This window comes from Canis lupus, unplaced genomic scaffold, assembly GCF_048164855.1.
Source record: "Canis lupus baileyi unplaced genomic scaffold, mCanLup2.hap1 Scaffold_116, whole genome shotgun sequence".
NCBI lineage: Eukaryota > Metazoa > Chordata > Mammalia > Carnivora > Canidae > Canis > Canis lupus.
In genome coordinates this window covers 215,929-236,035 of record NW_027326486.1, presented here as the reverse complement: position 1 = coordinate 236,035, position 20,107 = coordinate 215,929, and the positions used below count along the sequence as shown (strand labels likewise).

General features: G+C 39.2%; 1 protein-coding gene across 2 annotated transcripts in view; it reads right to left on the bottom strand.

The window, feature by feature from the left end:
- The window catches only part of LOC140629753 (ankyrin repeat domain-containing protein 26-like), a 207,442-nt gene that overhangs the window by 21,394 nt on the left and 165,941 nt on the right, over positions 1-20,107 (bottom strand). The window contains exons 27-28 of one of the 2 annotated variants that reach the window (XM_072819335.1): positions 17,254-17,366; positions 9,654-9,786 (exon numbers count right to left, since the gene is read on the bottom strand). In XM_072819335.1, coding sequence (XP_072675436.1) covers positions 9,654-9,786; positions 17,254-17,366 — 246 coding nt within the window. The remainder of the gene's footprint in view (positions 1-9,653; positions 9,787-17,253; positions 17,367-20,107) is intronic. The other variant, XM_072819336.1, reaches the window with a different exon arrangement.

Sequence of the window (20,107 nt, the reverse complement as noted above, 5' to 3'; positions counted from 1 at the left end):
ACTAGGAGTTATTAAAAAAGATCTCTGCTATCATTGTCTTTGCCACACAACATTTGTACTTCATTTTATGTATTTTTCTATGACTGCTTCAGATCTTTCCTCCATAAAATAACTGTAAGTCACCTCTTAGTATAAAGTCTCTTATATAGTCAAATTGAATTCAAATAAAATTTTAAAAAAGAAAAGAAAGTCTCTGGCCCCTTCCCCTATCCTAACACACCATAATTTTTAAAAATTATTTATTCATGAGACACATAGAGAGAGGCAGAGATATAGGCAGAGGGACAAGCTCCACAGGGAGCCCGATGAAGGACTCGATCCCAAGGCCCTAGGATCATGCCCTGAACCAAAGACAGATACACAAACCACTGAGCCACTCGAGTGTCCCAATGAATACTCCCATTAATTTTTAAAAAGTTTTAGTAATATCATATTGACTTATGTAGGTCTGAACCAATAAATGCTTCCTAAGAGAAGACCTTGAAAATAAGACTCTAATTATTGAATCTATAAATACTGATTCTAAGCCACAAGCCTTTTTCTGAATTACAAATGATTTACATTAATTTGAATTGCATTCCCAGGAGAAATGATTCTCAGGATTAAGAAACCACACCTCTCAGTATAAAAATTTAGTGAGATGAAACTTATACTTTCGGACAAAAAAAAAAAACCCGCCTAATTGAATAGTATTATCTTATAATCCTCTGTTACTCCCACAAAACAAGGGAACATACTAAGCACCAAAAACCACCACTGAAAAACCTGACAGGGTTTCAGTGATTCTGAGTTGGGAAGAACTTCTTTCTTCTGGATATGATTGATAAGACAGGGTAAGTGGATGTGGTGGTTTTATAAATTTTTTGACACTTCTCCCATGATAATCCCACCCCTTAAAATGTGCTGACCTTAGTAATTGGTTTCCAGTGAATAGAATTCGGCAGAACTGCTGTGTGATTTTTTTAAGGCTAGGTTAAAAAATGTGATATAGCTTCCATTGACATTCTTCTTCTAGGGAAACTAACCCTTAGAATCTAGCTGCTGTGGGAAGCCCAGGCCACCTGGTGTGTCTTCATGTAGACATTTCAGCTGAGACTGACCCAGCTAACGTCCTTGCCAAAAGCCAGCCTCAACAGCTAAACATTTGCATGAACATGATTTTAGATGATTCTAGTCCCCAGCTTCCAGTCATCTCAGCTGACACCAAATGAAGAAGAAATGAGTTGGCCTTACTCGGCTTTGCCTAAACTAAATACTTGTGAACCAAATAAATGCTGTTTTGAGCAACTAGGTTTTCAGGTGGTTTATGATGCCGCAATAAATAACTGGCACAGAAACTGATATTAAACATGGGGTGCTGACATTAAAATATTTAAACCTGAACCTCCTTTGAACCGAGAGGTAGGTAGAAACTGAAAGGATGTAGGGAAGAGTAAGAATGAAAACCAAAAGGGCTTCCAACAGACTGTTAATGGAAACCTGATGGCCCTTGAAGAGGCTGACAGTAAAGGTTCCAGGCAAGTGAAGAAAATGACACTAGAGGAAAAGGAACTTGCGCCACAAACCACTTGAAAGTAAAACGGGACACAAAAGATAAACTAAACAAGGTCTATGCAGTATGAAAGACCCAGACAAACTGGGTGCAAATATTTTGTCCACATTTATAGCCTTTCCATATGCTGAAATGTCAAATAATGCTAAAATAAAGAATTGCATCCTGGGTCAAGAGCAAATCCAGGAAAACATGGCCTATGGATGAAGCCAAGATTATAAAAACTTTTGTTAAGACCTCAGAAGGATTTCAGGTATGCCTCAAATTTCTTTTAAGGATCTTAAGAGTATGAGCTTCACAGGAGAGCCCAGTTGAAAAGTTTATCTCAAAAAGATCTGCGAGACTGGCTTTTCTACTGACATAAAATCAATCCATTGATTCTCACAGAAAAACTCAAGAAGTTAAGAAAATTATAGCATCAAAACCACTGTTTGCGAGCTTGGACTAAAAGAGACCTAGATAGCACGGACTGAAAATAGGCCTTTGGGTCTTAGAAGTCCCCACAGGGAGGCAGCAGGCTGAAAACACAACTGCAAACACAGGTCATTGGACAGAACCAAGAGCTCAGAGAGGATAGACAGCAAAGAGCCATGGAGAAAAATTTCCATGGTTTCAGACTAAGTCTGACTGAAAAATGGACAGCATGCATCAGGCTGCATTTCAAACCTGCTATGGTCTAGTGTGACTTCCATCTTCTTTCTGAATGGAAGAGTCTTTAGCAAGTAACCAGAATGTTGTGTTTTCAATAGTAGAGAACTGTTCTCTTTAATTCTCAAGTCTTCATTCCTATTGAGAGAACCTGCACTCCAGGGACTAAAATTTAGACAACATAACCCTGGCACCTTATCCCCGCTGCACCTGATTAAGATGGCAAGATCTTGGACTCCATCCTGAACCCGATGCCATGATAACTGAGATTTGTCGGAGGTACTGGGAGGAGGTGAGTGCATTTTTCATGTGAAAGGAATATAGAACACTGTGGCCAGTGGGTAAATTACACTAAAAATTGCGTTCTTCATGTGTTCATAGGTGTTCCAGTATTCCATTAAAACTAAACAAAACAAAAAGACCGTGGGCTAACCTTAGTGACTTGCTACTAACGAACAGAATATGGTCAATGTGATGTTGTGTGTATTCCAAGGCTAGGCTACGAAAGGCAACACAGCTTCTGCCCTGTTCTGTATCTCAGCCTGCTTACTCGGAATTTAGCCCCTCCTCTTGTGAGGAGGCTCAGGCCACAAAGAGAGTCCAGGTGTGCCAGTGTAAGCATTTTGGCTGCCTGCCCTAACTATAAATCTAGGCAACAGCCAGCATCAACAACACCAGACATGAACTTTTTCTCTTGGTTTTTCCCCATTTAGGAGGACATTATCTGTGCATTTTTTCATATATTCCCTTTATTATGTTGAGGTATGTTCCCTCTTAAACCTACTTTGTGGAGGGTTTTTATCATGCATGGATATTGTACTTCATCAAACGCTTTTCCTACATCTATGGAAATGATGATGATTCTTCTTTCTTTTATTAATATGGTGCATCACACTGATTGATTTGCAGATACTGAATCACCCGTGTAACCCAGGAATAAATCCCATTTGATCATGGCGGTGATTTTCTTAATGTATTGTTAGATTCAGTTTGCTACTATTTTGTTAAGGATTTTTGCACTAGAAAATTGGCCTGTAATTCTCTTTGTGGTGTCTTTATCTGGTCTTGGTGTCAGGGTAATGCTGGCCTCATCAAATGAATTTGGAAGTTTTCCTTCCTCTTCTGTTTTATGGGACGGTTTGAGAAGAACGCATACTAACTCTTTCTTTAAATGCTTGGTAGAATTGGACTCTGAAGCCATCTGGTCCTGGACTTGTGTTTGTTCCAAGTTTTTGGATGAGTGATTCAATTTCTTGGCTGGTTAGCATTCTGTTCTACTTTCTTCCTGCTTCAGTTTTGGCAATTTATATGTTTCTCGGAACTTATCCATTTCTTCTAGGTTGTCCAATTTGTTGACATATATTTTTCATAATATTCTCTTATAATTGTTTGGATTTCTGCAGTGTTGGTTATTCTCCTCTGTCATGTGTGATTTTATTTGGGTCCTTTCCCTTTTCTTTTTGAGAACTATGGCTAGAGCCTTATCAATTTTATTAAATTTTTCAAAGAACCAGCTACTGTTGATCTGTTCTATTTTTATTTGTGTTTAGTTTCTTTATCATTTATTTCCACTCTAATGTTTTTTTAAAGATTTATTTATTGGGGCGGGGGGGAGGGGCAAAGGAAAAGGGAGAGAGAGAATCCACCAGTAGACTGAGGTTGGAGGCTGAAGCAGGCTTCAATCCCAGGACCCTGAGAACGTGACCTTAGCCAAAATCAAAGAGTTGGTCAGTTAACCAACTCAGCCACCCAGGACCCCCATTTTTCCTCTAATTTTTATTATCTCCATCCTTCTGCTGGCTTTAGGTTTCATTTGTTGTTCTTTTTCTAGCTTCTTTAGGTGTAAGGTTAGTTTGTGTTGAGATTTTTTTTTTTTTTTTTTTTGCTTCTTGAGGTAGGCCTGTATTGCTATATATACTTCCCTCTTAGAATCAGTTTGGCTGCATCTGAAAGGTTTTGGGGGGATCCCTGGGTGGCGCAGCGATTTGGTGCCTGCCTTTGGCCCAGGGCGTGATCCTGGAGACCCGGGATCGAGTCCCGCATCGGGCTCCCGGCATGGAGCCTGCTTCTCCCTCCTCCTCTGTCTCTCTCTCTATCATAAATGAATAAATAAATATTAAAAAAAAACATTAAAAAAAGGTTTTGGACAATTGTGTTTTCATTTTCATTTGTTTCCATGTCTTTTGAAATTTCTTCATTTATTTCCCGGTTGGCCCACACATTGATAGTACGATGTTATTTCACCTCCATGTATTTGTGGTCTTTTCAGACGGTTTTTTGTAGTCCACTTCTAGTTTCATAGTATTGTGGTCAGGAAAGGTGCATGGTAGGACTTCAATCTTTTTGTACTTCCTAAGGCCTGTTTTGTGGCCTAATGTATGATCTAGTCTAGAGAATATTCCAGATCTGTATTCTAATTTCATTTATTGCACTCTTCATCTCAGATTCTTTTTAAACTCTTCTATCTCTGTTGTAAGGGTCTCACTGATGTCTTCCATTCTTTACTCAAGTCCACTGAACATCCTTATGGTCACTGCTTTAAATCCTCCATCAGGCACGTTATTTCTCTCTCTCTCACTTAGATCTCTGGCCCTGTGGCATTATCCTGTTCTTTCATTTGAGATAAATTCCTCTGTCTTCTCATTTTGTCTAGGTCTCTGACAGTTTCTCTGGGTTAGAAAAGCCAGTTATGTCACTTGTTCCTGAAAGTAATGGACCACTGAAAATGGTCCCGTAGTGCCCAGGGCCTGGTGCTTGAGGGAGGGTCTCCAGGGTGTGCGGCATGCACTCTGCTACTGGGTTCTGGCTCCTCTATCCCTCAGGCCAGTCATCTGAGAGATAGGCTCTCAGTATCTGCTGTGGGCAGTGTTTGGTACTTGGCCTGAATCTAGCGGGTTTGAACTAGCTTGCGAAATGAGACCTGTCACAGTCCACTGGAACTGAGACCCTGCAAAACTCTGGTCAGGACACATGGTGTCCGCAGGGGTTTGTACTGGTCTTCTGGGGGAAGGGCTTGCTGTGCTGGAACTGAGGCAAGCATGATTCAAAAGGGCAGTTCCCCTGGAGTGCAAACGGGTGGTGGCTGGTGTAAGCAAGTTAGGCAGCTGGTGTCAGAGTGGCACTGATTCCCACAGGTGGCTCTGTGTTTGTGCTCAGGGCCAGGGGAGGGAAATGTCACCAGCCAGCTGCTTCCGTTCTGTGTGCCTCTCTCCAAGTATAGTGCCCTACACATTCTACCATAGCCAAGCCCAATAACCTTTAAAATTCCAGGCTTTAAGCCCTCCATAGTTGCAAGAACTCAGGAAATTCAGCCACTCTCCTTTTCCAAGCCAGTGGCTACGTGCATTCCCAGGTGTTCTCTCCTGCCCTTCGCTGGGACCACTACTCCCTCCCATCTGCTGCAGATAGGATCTCTTTCTCTTCTAAACTATATCTCTGTACTTCCGACTTTCTTTAAAGTGGCCTCTTCTCTCTCTTTAGTTGTGACCTTTGTTCTGTCAGTATTCAGGTAGATTTCTGGGGTATGTAGGATGAGTTGATAGGTATCTAGTTGTATTAGTGGGATGAGGTGAGTCTAGGCTCCTCCTACCCTGCCACCATCTTCCTTTCTCTAAGACATTTTTTCTAAAGAATCCCTTCAATTACAAATTATTAAAACTAGACAAGAACTCCTCTTTTAAATTTCCCCTCATGTTAGGGGAGAAAAACGACTGGCAAGCAGAGAGACATGTGATTTGAAGTATAACAGCTGAACAACTAGTAAAAGTTTAATAAGCAAAACGGAACCTTTTATCTGAATTCAAGTAACTGCAATTCTAAAAGAAAGGCAGCATTGAGTGCTTTTAAATCAATAATCTTCATTCTCCCTTCATCAGTGATGACATAAGGAGAACGTTATGGAATAATTTCTAATCTTTTCATTAGCGAAACAAATGTATTGTCCTTTGGCACACTTAAATTAAATATAATTTCTCCTTTATCTTACTGCAAGCTTATTTTTCAGGGAAGGTAGTAAGACTATCTCATCTTTATATCGTACTAGAATGCTTCTCCATATCATATAGGTTCACTTTGAAATTTTTTTGTGATTCAAATTGCTCGCCTACTATTTGTCTCTGATAATTTGATTGTTTTTAAAAATATTTAATTTATTTATTCATGAGAGACACACACAGAGAGACAGAGGCAGAGACACAGGCAGCGAGAGAGGTAGACTCCATGAAAGGAGCCTGACGTGGACTCAATCCTGGGTCTCCAGGATCACGCCCTGGGCTGAAGGCAGTGCTAAACCACTGAGGACCCGGGCTTCCCTGATAATTCAATTAAATGCAACAAGATATTTTACAGGTGTATTCTTGACATAATGTAATGAAATGTTTATTCTATTAATTACGTATTGACCTATCAAAGTACAGCTATGCATATCTTTCTATTTCAGTAAAAGAAGATGGATACAGGCAACTCTGTTTTCCAAGAATGTAGGATCTGTGCCAAGAACGGGATCGGCGCCAGTCTTGTATGCACAAGAACCAGGTCAAAAGAGTATCTAATTGTGAACTTTAAGATGATGGATTAGCAAGACTTCCAAACAGGAAGGCTGATAACCCAGAGTTAATCCTTTATATCCTAGATGGTGAAATCTATGGGTGAGTCTATGCATTATAACAAGTTAATAAAACACAACGAAGTACATAGTAGACAGTGGATCCTACAACCAAGACGATGGAAATGGATGCGGGAGGCACTGAGTGAGAAACTACAGGTATTACTGGAGAAGAGAAACGGGACTCTATCTTTTTGAGCCTGGCTTCTCATTGTGTCAGGTAGTCAGCAAGACATAAGCTGGCAAAAGGCTCCTTCAAAAAGTATAAGTCTCTACAGGAGTAAAGTTAGGTTCTACTACATTGACTTATTACATAATTGTAATATAAATGAGTGGTAATTTGCAAGAGGACTAGGAAAGAATTCTCATAAAATTTGATTTGGTAGTGGCCTAAGGATAGACATATAGGTCAATGTATTAGAATTGAGAATCTAAAAATAAACTCTCAAATTATAAGGGGATCCCTGGGTGGCGCAGCGGTCTGGCGCCTGCCTTTGGCCCAGGGCGCGATCCTGGAGACCCGGGATCGAATCCCACGTCGGGCTCCCGGTGCATGGAGCCTGCTTCTCCTCTGCCTGTGTCTCTGCCTCATTCTCTCTCTCTCTGTGACTATCACAAATAAATAAAAAAATTAAAAAAAAAAAACTCTCAAATTATGGTGGATTGATTTTCAACAAGGGTGTCGAGACACTAAAATGGAATAAGAATAGTCTTTTTAACAAATGGTACTGAGACAAATGGATATCCACACACAAAGTAATAAAATTAGACCTCTACCTCACAACATATGTACAAACTTAACATGAAATATTAAGAGCTAGGGATCCCTGGGTGGCACAGTGGTTTGGCGCCTGCCTTTGGCCCAGGGCGCGATCCTGGAGACCCGGGATCGAATCCCACATCGGGCTCCCGGTGCATGAAGCCTGCTTCTCCCTCGGCCTGTGTCTCTGCCTCTCTCTCTCTCTCTCTCTGTGACTATCATAAATAAATAAAAATTGAAAAAAAATATTAAAAAAAAAGAAAAGAAATATTAAGAGCTAAAATTATAAAACTCATAGAAAAAACAGGTGTGTATGTTCGTGATTGCATTTGGCAACAGTTTCTTAAATATGGCATCAAAAGACAGAAACAGATTAAGGATTTCATCAAAATCTAAAAAATAAAAGCTTCTATGCTTCAAATGTAACCATCAAGCAAAAGTGAAAAGGCAAGGTGATGAATAAAATATTTGAAAATCATATCCCTGATAAGGGGTCTGTAGTTAGGATATAGATAGAACTCTTACAATAATGAAAAGACAGTCCAATATAAAAATGGGCAAAATAAATGATTAGTTCTTTAAGCAAGATATAGAAATGAATAATGACCACATATAAAGTGAGATGCTCAACATCACTAGTTCTAAGAAATATGCAAATTAAAACCACAAGACAGATGGAACTCAACAAGTGTATTATGCTAAGTGAAATAAGTCAGAGAAAGACAAATACCATATGATTTCACTCCTATGTGGAATTAAGAAAAAAAAAAGCCAACAACAGATGAACATAGGGGAAGGTGGAAAAAAAGGAGAGAAAGAGAGGCAAACCATAAGAGACTCTCAACCATAGAGAATAAACTAAGTGTTGCTGTCGAGGTGGGCAGGGGGGACTAGATGAGTGATGGGTATTAAGGAAGGCACTTGTACTGATGAGCACTGGGTATTTAAGTGAGGAATCACTAAATTCTACTCCTGACACCAAGATTACATGATATGTCAACTAACGAGAATTCAAATAAAAATTTGAAACAAATGAAAATACCCCTACAACGTGTCATTTTACACCCAATAGAATAGCTATAACAAAAACAACAGATAATGACAAACATTGACAAGAATCAGGGAAAATGAGAATCCTCAAACACTGGTGACATAAATGTAAAATGGTGCAGCCAGTTTGGAAAATAGTCTGGCAGTTCCTCAAAAGGTTTAAACCAAAAATGTTAAAGGTCCTTTAACATATGAACTAACAATTCCATTTATAAGTATATACCCAAGAGAAGTGAAATGTTCACGCAAAAGCTTGTACATGCGTATTCACAACAGCATTATTAACAACAGCCAAAAAGTGTAACAGCTCAAACGTCCACCAAATGATAAATACATAAATAAAACGTGGGCTGTCCATATGGTGGGATAGTATTCAGAAATAAAAAAATAATAAAGTTCTGACACATGGCACAAAATAAATCTAAAAACATGCTAAACCAAAGAAGGCAGTCACAAAGGATCAAATATTTGGTGATTCCATTGAGATGACCTGTCCAAAATCAGCAGCAAATCGATAGAGACAGAGACTAGAACGGTGACTACCTATGGCTAAGAAGAATAGGGAGGGGGAAACTAGCATGACGTGCCAGTTAAAGGGCATAGGGTTTATTTTTACGGTGACAAAATGTTCTAAAATGGATTGTGGTAGTCTTTGAATATGCATCTTTTTTTTTTTAATTTTTTTTTAATTTTTTATTTATTTATGATAGTCACATAGAGAGAGAGAGAGAGAGAGAGAGAGAGAGAGAGGCAGAGACACAAGCAGAGGGAGAAGCAGGCTCCATGCACCGGGAGCCCGACGTGGGATTCAATCCGGGGTTTCCAGGATCGCGCCCTGGGCCAAAGGCAGGCGCCAAACCACTGCGCCACCCAGGGATCCCTGAATATGCATCTTATGTTCATTATATCTCAATAAAGTTATTACCAAAAATATATATCAAGTATGTAAGATTACTAGGAAAATCTGTATTTTACTGCTCAAAGCACAGAGGGATTTATTTCCCAATAATTTTAGAGTCCCAAAACTAATTAAAAATTACCTTCTGTCTTAGCATATTAATCTGAATTTCCATTTCCGTTTGACTGGTTTTTAAATCTCCATAGAAAGGAAGCTCTCCATTTTCATATTTACTTAATATCCTTCTTAACATGTTTATTAAGTGGTTCTTAAGCCTGCAGAAGGTATAGAATGAGTAAGTCAGGTCCTTTAAGAAGAAATATTTAATACTTATTTAAATAGATAATATGTTCTATCACATAAACAAATCTATACTTATGATATCTCATTTGTTCCAATCTCTCATTGTTTGAGAGAATACCAACTAAATTACATTGCTAAGTAAAAAAATATGGAAAAGATTTTTATGACACATATGGCAGTTGAAGGGTTAACAGGGTAACTATATTAAGAGTTCTTGTAAGTTATTATTAATATCTATTTTCAGTATGTGAATATAAAAATTAATCTATTATTAGGTAGTAGAGGCTAGTAATCCACGGTGAGGAAGAAAAGCATCCTCATCTATTAATGTTTTATAAAGACACAAAAATACATTTTGGTACCCACCTACCCCAGTCTAAAAGAAGGAAAGAAAATACAGACAAAAAACATCAAAGGAGATCATTCAAAACAGAAAGAGAAACAGGAAAGAAAAATATTTATAAAGTTTGAATTCAGAGGAAGAAGGAAGAGGCAGAGCTTTAGAAGAAAGGAAATCAGCAGAGAGAGAATGTATGATGATGGCCTATGAGACTGTTTTAAACAAAAATCTAATACCTTGGCTAGTACATTCTTAGGAAAGTGAAGGATGCCAAACAATGCAGAGAAACAAAGTTGAATGACAGAAAAGTTTTGGCGGATCAGAGCAAAACTTAAATACTCAGCAAATAAGCAGAAAGGAAGCCAGGTGGGAGCTTCAGAGACATCGGAAAGACTTTTTTAAAAATCTGAGTAGTGAAGTTGCTCATTTTATTCTTCATGAAGTCAGACATGTATTTTTGTATGAATGACATATTTTATAACTAGAAAACGCAGGAAGAAAATGTAAGCCACTTGAGTCAGAGATGGCAGAGCAAGAGGAGAACATAGTTTTGTCTGATCCCAGAAATTCAGCCAGAGAGCTTTCAAATCATTCTGAACACCTGTGAAATCAACCAGACATCTAAGGAAAGAATTGCAGCATTTCTACAAATAGAAAAGTGACCACTTTTTGCAAGACTTGGTTAACTTTCACCTTCAGAGTTACATTCTATTCTTTCACCGTACTTAATTTTATTTCTATATACATGTAAGTCCTGCTTGTTTTTCCTTTGGGATATATTTCTCTAACAAAAAGACATAGGATATGGTATATTGCTCAGTTCTGTTCAACTGGGTGATAATATCCTTTTTTAAAAATTTATTCATGATAGTCACAGAGAGAGAGAGAGAGAGAAAAGAGAGAGAGAAAAAAGACAGAGAGAGAGAGGCAGAGACATAGGCAGAGGGAGAAGCAGGCTCCATGCACCAGGAGCCCGACGTGGGATTCGATCCCGGGTCTCCAGGATCACGCCCTGGGCCAAAGGCAGGCGCAAAACCACTGCGCCACCCAGGGATCTCTGATAATATCCTTTTTATTTTGACTTTTAATTTCCATTTTTACACTTACATTCTAGACTTTCCTTGTATTTAATTTTATTTTTGTATATATACAAGGTTTCCTCTTAACCATTTGGGGATGCAATTTCCTAACAAAAAGACCAAAATTCACATAGTATCGGTGTACTGCTCTGCTCTCTTGATCTCTCTAATTCTATTATCTCCTTTGTTAACCTTTAAATTGGCTTCGGGTCTCTTCTGATTTGTTTAGCATGTATTTATCTGGGGTCATTCTTGATATTTTTCTATTCTGTTCTCTCACTCATCTCTTCTTCTCTGGACAGAATGACAAGATGGAAAAACTCACCGCCACAAAGAGAACAAGAGGTAGTACTGACTGCCTGGAACCTAATCAGCATGGATAGAAGGAAGAGGCTGGAGCGAGAGTTCAGAATAATGACCATCAAGATAATAGCTGGGCTTAAGAGACACTCAGAGGACACTAGAGAATGCCTTTCTGGAGAAATAAAACAACTGATATCTAATCAAGTTGAGATAAAAAAGGCTAATCTTAGTGAGATGCAATCAAAAATGAAGGTTCTAACTGCTAGGATAAATGAGGCTTCACAGAGAAGTAGTGATATAGAAGACAAAACAATGGAGAATAAAGAAGCTGAGGAAAAACAAGAGAAACAACCACTGGACTATGACAGGAGAATTTGAGAGATGATTCGTACCACACAGCAAAACAATGTTAGAATAATGGGGATCCCAGAAAAAGAGGGGAAGGAGGGGGCAGAAGGCATATTTGAGCAAATTATAGCAGAGATCTTCCCTCATCTGGGGAAAGAAACAGGCACTCAAGTGCCAGGAGGCACAGAGAACCTTCCTCAAAATCAATAAAAAATAGGTCAATATCTCCAAGCAAAGCTTGCAAATTTCAGACCCAAAGAGAAAATCCTGAAAGCAGCTTGGAACACGAGGCCCTGAACTAAGAAGGAGAGAAATATTCAACTGGCAGCGGATCTATCCAAAGAGATAGCAGGCCAGAGAGAGCTGGCATGATATACTCAGGGTGCTCAATGAGAAGAATCTACAGCTAAGAATTTTATCCAGCAAGGCTCTCATTCAAAATACAAGGGGAGATAAAAAGCTTCCAGCACAAACAGAAACTAAAAGAATTTGTGATCCCTAAAACAGCCCTGCAAGGGGAACCTTTAAGAAAACAGAGAGCCCAAAAATAACACAGACCAGAAAGGAACAGACACAGTACACCAAAACACAGACTTGACACGTAATACAATGGCACTACATCCATATCTTTCAATCGTTACTCTGAATGTAAACAAGCCAAATGCCCCAACCAAAACACACAGGGTATCCCAGTGGATTAAAAAAAAAAAAAAAAAGCAAGACCCATCGATATGCTATCTGTAAGAGACTCATTTTTAGACACAAAGAAAACCCCAGATTGAAGGTGAGGGGGTGGAAAACCATTTTATCATATTAAAGGACATTAAAAAAAAACTGAGGTGGCAATCTTGATATCAGACAAGTTGTATTTTAAACCAAAGACTGCATTAAGAGATGAAGAAAGACACTATGCCATAATTAAATGGTCTATCCAAAGAGAAAATTGAACAATTATAAGTTTTAATGCCTCTAAAGTAGGAGCAGCCAACTATATAAACCGATTTTCTGTTAAGATTTCATTTATTTATTTATTTGACACAGAGAGAGAACAGAAGCATGGGCAGCAGGAGAGGGAGAAGCAGACTCCCCACTGAACAGGGAGCCTGATGAGGGCTTCATCCCAGGACCCTGAGAACATGACCTGACCAAAGGCAAGGGCTTAACCGACTGAGCCACCCAGACCCCCTTATGAACCAATTAATATCAAAATTAAAGGAACACATTGATAGTCATACAATAATAGTAGGCACTTTAACACACCACTCACTGTAACGGCCAGATCATCTAAGCAGAAGATCCACAAGGGCACAAGGGCTTTGAATGACACACTGCACAAAATGGACTTCACAGATAACTTCAGAGCATTCCATCCTACAGCAACAGAATACACATTCTTCTCGGGTGCACATGGAACATGTTCCATACTAGATCACGTACTGGGTCATAAATGAGGTCTCAACTGATACCAAAAGATTGGGATCATTCCCTGCATACTTTCAGACCACAATGCTTTGAAACTGAAACTTGATCACAAGAGGAAATTTGGAAAGAATTCAAATACACGGAGGTTAAAGAATCAAGCCAGGGAATAAAAGCACAGTTTTAAAAACCTCATAGAAACAAACAAAAATGGAAACGCAACTGCTCAAAACATCTGGGATGTAGCAAAGGTCATCCTAAGAAGGAAGTATATAGCAATACAAGTCTTTCTCAAGAAATGAGAAAGGTCCTAAGTACACAAGCTAACCTTACACCTAAAGGAGCTGGAAAAGAACAGAAGATTAAAACCTAAAACCAGCAGGAGAAGAGAATTCATAAAGATCAGAGCAGAAATCAATGAAATAGAAACCAAAGGAACAGTAGAACACATCAATGAAATCAGGAGCTGGTTCTTTGACAGAATAAGATCAATAAACCCCTGGACAGACATATCAAAAAGAGAACGGACCCAAAGAAATAAGATCGTGAATGAAAGAAGACAGATCACGACCAGCACCAGAGAAATATAGACAACTATAAGAACACATTCTGAGCAACTATATGCCAACAAAGTAAGCAATCTGGAAGAAATGGATCCCTTCCTATCAAAACTGAAACAGGAAGACACAGGAAACCTGAACAGACCCATAACCAGCAAGGAAATGGGAGCAGTCATCAAATATCTGCCAACAACCAAGAGTCCAGGACCAGGAGGCTTCCCAGGAGAATTCTACCACACATTCCAGGAAGAATTAATCTATTCTTCGGAGCTGTTTATAAAAATTAGTAATGGAAGGGAAACCTTCCAGTGTTCTCTGTGAGGCCAACATTACTCTGATCGCAAAACCAGAGCAAGACCCCACCCAAAAGGAGAATTACACTCCAATATCCCTGATGAACACGGATGCCAAAATTCTCAACAAGACACTGGCTGGGAGGATTCAACAGTACATTAAAGGATGATTCACCATGTCCAAGTGGGTTTTATGCCTGGGCTGCAAGGGTGATTCGACATCTGCAGATGAATCAATGTGATACACTACAGAAATAAAAGAAAGGATAAGAACCATAGGATCCTCTCAAGAGATGCAGAAAAAGCAGTTGACAAAGTGCAGCACCCTTTCCGGATCAATACTCTTCACAGTGCAGGGAGGAGGGGAGCATATCTCAATATCATAAAAGCCATCTACAAAAAGCCCACACCCGATGCTATTCTTAATGGGGAAAAACTGAGAGCTTTGCCGCTAAGGTCAGGAACACAACAGGGAGGTCCACTCTCTGGACAACCAGTGTTGTTCGACATAGCCTCAGCATTTAGACAACAAAAAGAAATAAAAAGGCGTCTGAATCAGAAAAGAACTCAAACTCTCACTTTTCTCAGAGGACATGATATCCTATGTGGAAAACCCAAAAGACTCTACGCCAACATTGTTAGGACCCTTTCCTGAATTCAGCAAAGCAGCAGGATAGGAAATCCATGCACAGAAATCAGTTGCATTTCTATACACTAACAATGAGATGGAAGAAAGAGAAACTGAGGAGTCAATTCCATTTACCATTGCACTAAACACCATAAGATACCTTGGAATAAACCCACCCAAAGAGACAAGGATCTGTACTCTGAAGAAGACAGGACATTCTGGAAAGAAATTGAGAAATCATAAAGAACTGAAATCATTCCATGTTCATGGATTGGAAGAACAAATATTGTTAAAATGTCTATGCAAGCTCGAGCAATCTCTACATTCAATGCAATCTCTATCAAAATACTACCAACTTTTTTTTTAAGATTTTTTATTTATTTATTCATTAGACACACACACAGAGAGAGAGAGAGAGAGAGAGAGAGAGAGAGAGGCAGAGACACAGGTAGAGGGAGAAGCAGGCTCCATGCAGGGAGCCCAACGTGGCACTCGATCCTGGGTCTCCAGGATCACACCCTGGATTGAAGGCAGAGCTATACCGCTGAGCCACCTGGGCTGCCCCCAACTTCTTTGCATACAGCTGGAGTAAATAATACTAAAATTTCTTTGGAACCTTAGAAGACCCCGAATAGCCAAAGGTATGTTGAAAAACGTAGCCAAAGCTGGTGGCATTAGAAGCCAGCCTTTAAGCTCCATTGCAAAGCTGTGATCAACAGGACAGTATGGTCCTGGCACAAAAGCGGACATGTCAATCAATGGCCCAGAAGAGTAAATCCAGAAGTGGACCCTCAACTCTATGGTCCACTCCTCTTCAACAATACTGGAAAGAAAATCCAATGGAGACAAAGCAGTCTCTTCAACAAATGGTGTGGGAAAATCAGACCACCACATGTAGAAGAATAAAACTAGACCATTTTCTTACACCATACACAAAAATAGAGTCAAAATGGATGAAACACCCAAATGTAAGATAGGAATCCATTAAAATCCTAGAGGAGAACACAGCCAGCAACCTCTGTGACCTTGGCTGCAGCAACTTCTTGCTAGACATGTCACCAGACGCCAAAATGACCTACTGAGACTTCATCAAGATAAAAAGCTTTTACGCAGCAAGGAAACAGTTGACAAAACCAAAAGACAACTGACAGAATGGCAGAAGGTGTTTGCAAATGCCTTATCAGATAAAAGGCTGGTATGCAAAGTCTATAAAGAGCTAATCAAAGTCAACACCCAAAGAAAGATAACCCAATGAAGAAATGGGAAGAAATGAAAGGACATGTCTCCAAAGAAGACATACATATGGCCAACAGACACATGAAAACATGCTCAACATCAGTTGGCACCAGAGAAATACAAATCAAAACCATGGTGAGTTTCCCCCTCACACCTTTCATAATGGCCAAAATTAGCAAGTCTGGAAATGACAGATGTTGGCAGGAATGCAGAGAAAGGGGGATCCTCTTACGATGTTGGTGGGAATGCAACCTGGTGCAGCCACTCTGGAAATCAGTACCAGAGGTTCCTCAAAGAGTTGAAAAAGGAGCTACCTATGTAAAACCCAGCAATTGCACTAGAAGGTATGAATCCCAAAGATCACTTTGGTCAGGATCCAAAGGGGCACCTGCACCCATATGTTTATACCAGTAAATATCCACAATAGCCAAACTAGGAGATCCGATGTTCTTTGAAAGAGGTATGTATAAAGAAGGTGTGATATAAATAAATAATCATATTTATTTATTTATTGGACAGAGAGAGAGAGAGAGAGGGAGGGAGAGAGAGAACAGAATATTACTCAGCCAATAAATAATGAAATCTTGGGACCCCTGGGTGGCTCAGTGGCTGAGAGTAGGCCTTTGGCTCCGGGCATAGGGGAAGGGAAGGAAAAGTAAAACAAGATGAAATCAGAAAGAGACACAAACCATAAGTCACTCAATACTAGAAAACAAACTGTGGGTTGCTGGAGGGGAAGGGATTGGGGGCGATGGGGTAACTGCCTGATGGGGATTAAGGAGGGCACGTGATGGCATGAGCACTGGGTGTTACATAAGACTGATGAATCACTGAACTCTACCTCTGAAACTAATATTACACTATAAGTTAATTAATTTGAATTCAAATAAATAATATAAAATAAAAAGAAATACAAGCAAATCCAAGATAACTTTTCATGTTGTTATATGACACAGTTAAGTTTTTAGAGATTAGGATATCTGCTCTAAGAAAAGAACACTATTAAAAGGAAAGATTACCTAAGAACAAAGATATCTTGCAGAAAAAATTCACGGTGGACAATGAAAAGCGCAGTTGACAATATATGTCAAAGGCATTGTTGTTATTATTTAAGGAATCACGGAAGAGTAAATGTAGTATTTTGGCAAGAATTTCTATTTAGGTTTTTATAAACTACAATTACAGATAAATTAGTTAATTAATGGTTAAAGTGATGTGAAATATTAGTCTTACCCAGTATTCTCTTTTTCCAATTCCTCATTTTTCTTCACTTCTTGATCCAACCTGAACTGCAAAGGCTGTTTTAACTCCATACATTTCTTTAGGTTTTCCTTTTCATCACCACACTTTGGAAACAATTTTTTAAGAACATTAGTTTCAAAAATCAAGAGACTCCTTCTTCTTTTATAAAATGCTATTTCTCATGAATCCATGAGTAATATGTGTTTAGACAGGTTTATAAAATACATATAAAATGTAGGTTATGAACCAAATGTCAATGAAAAGAAATCTCAAAAATAAGGATGTTTGTTAAAACAGCTTCAACTGAGTTTATATTTTCATCATTTTTGTTTCTAGAATTTAAATTGCCAAAATTTACTTGGGAAATACAGAGGTTTTTAATCCACATTAATGAAAAAATCTTTAAGGTGGCTATACTTACATCTGAGTTTCTAGAGATGTCCTAGAAGCAGTTTCACCAATGTCTTAAGATACTCTGGGTTTTGTGAGATCACAGCTTAAGATACAGTCTCTGAAAAATTCCCATACTGTCCCCATTATAATTTTGATGATCATCTGACTTTAGGATGAGATACTCTCCTTCTCTGCAAGCATTTCAAACATTTCTCTGCAAGATTTCAATGTCTTCTTTTCTATTGACCACTTTTCTCTCTAAATAAAATTCAAGGCTTCCCAATATTCTATAAAAACGTTTCCTTACTCTTGCAGCATTTTCGATCATCTTGCTTTTCCCCTTTCACTGGACTCGAACATTCTTTAATGTGTCATCTCAGCCACAGATTCATCTTTTCATCGCGTCTTTTACACTAAAATCTGACTTTCAATCCTGGAATTCCACTAAAAAGTTTTGACAATCATCAAGGATCTGTTTTTACAAGTCCTGATCCTGCTTTACTTCTCAGCAGCAGCTCAAAACAATGCCACATCTTCCCTCTGCTCTTCTAATCCCATTTCATTTCTAAATGACAGCAAACGCTGACATTCAGTCCTTGGACCCTTGCTATTCCTCTTTTTCACATCCTCTCAGAGTTCTCCAAATCCCAAGGCTTCAAAACCAGATGCTCTATTCTATACTTTCAGCCTTGACCCATTTACTGAGGTCATGTGTATGCTTCCATCTTCCTTCTAGTTCCTCATAGACAATATTTTCAACCACACATTCAATACCTGTTACCTGATGTGCATTACCTTTCTAGTTAACTAATCTGTTATTTTTATATATTTTTTTAATTTATGTATTTGAGAGAGAGAGAGCATGAATGGGGAGAGGAGCAGATACAGAGTGAGAAGCAGACTCCCTGCTGCAGAGGGAGCCTGATGTATACAGGACTCGATTCTGGGACCTTGAGGTGATGACCTGAGCCTAAGGTAGATGTTTAACCCACTGAGCCACACAGGCACCTCACACAGTTAATCTTGTACATTTTATCTTGACTCTTTTTGGGATTACTTTGAGTTATTTTTTAAAGATTTTATTTATTCATTTATTTATTCATGAGAGGTACGGAGGGAGAGGGCGGGGGGGCAGGGAGAGAGAGGCAGAGAGAGAGAGAGAGAGAGAGAGAGGCAAAGAGACAGGTAGAGAGAGAAGCAGGCTCCATGCAGGGAGCCCCATGGAGGACTCCATCCCAGGACTCCAGGATCATGCCCTGAGCTGAAGGCAGACGCTTAATGAGAGAGACACCCAGGCATCCCGAGTGTATTTTTTTTTAATTTTTTAAAATTTATTTATGATAGTCACACACACACACACACACACACAGAGAGAGAGGCAGAGACACAGGCAGAGGGAGAAGCAGGCTCCATGCACCGGGAGCCCGACGTGGGATTCGATCCCGGGTCTCCAGGATCGCGCCCTGGGCCAAAGGCAGGTGCCAAACCGCTGTGCCACCCAGGGATCCCAGTGTATTATTTTTTAATCTGGGGGGGGGGCACCTTTACCCTCAGGATGCTGACCATTGTACTTTGTCTTGCTTTTCTTTTATAATGCAAAAGTTCAAAAAAAAATAATGCAAAAGTTCTTCCCAAGGGTTGGATTATGAACGGTTTGCCTTTGTTTCCTTTTGAATACTTTCCTATTCCATAGAGACGTGAACTTACGGAAGTCTTCTTCTAAGTTCTTTTCAGACACATACTTGACTATTTTCTTCAGAGGCTTAAGTCAGCTAGAGCTAACTCTTCTTCCCAATCCATATTTCTTCACCTCAAAATGGTGTCCATGAAATATCTTAACACAGATGTAGTCTCTGTCCTAGGGATTCATGAGGTGAGAACCTTCTAGAGAAATTAGGGCTATGAACTAAGTTGCTGGAAAGCTATTTAAGTTTTTATTTTATAGGGTAAGCTTAAAGTGGCTAATCATTTTATACCATAACCCTAATTCATTTCTATAGGAATATGCAGAATTATCTATGGATATTCTTACAAACTCTGTAATATGTGGTGGCTTCCTAATAGATTCCTGTGTGATATTGTAGGGGGACAACTCATGGCACTCTCAGTCAGAGATAAGAATCCTTGTCAAGTTAACTGCATGAAAAGTACAGTAAAGCAACTTGAGCAGTTTTATATGAAGTCAGGAAAAAAAGTTTTTTTCGATGTTTCTTTGGCCACAGAAAGGACCAGTCAACAGAATGTGCTAGTTCCCCTGATAGGTATGATTGTTTAATGAAATTTGCATGTACCTAACTTATGTCACTGAAAGAAACTAGTTGTAGGTCCATCTACCTCATAGTTCCAACTTAGAAGTCCCAAAGCAATCTTCTCATCTTAAATCATTGGTAGCCACTCCTACAAAGGACGGTATGAATGGCACGATAATCCTGTACTGCTTATAAATGGTTAT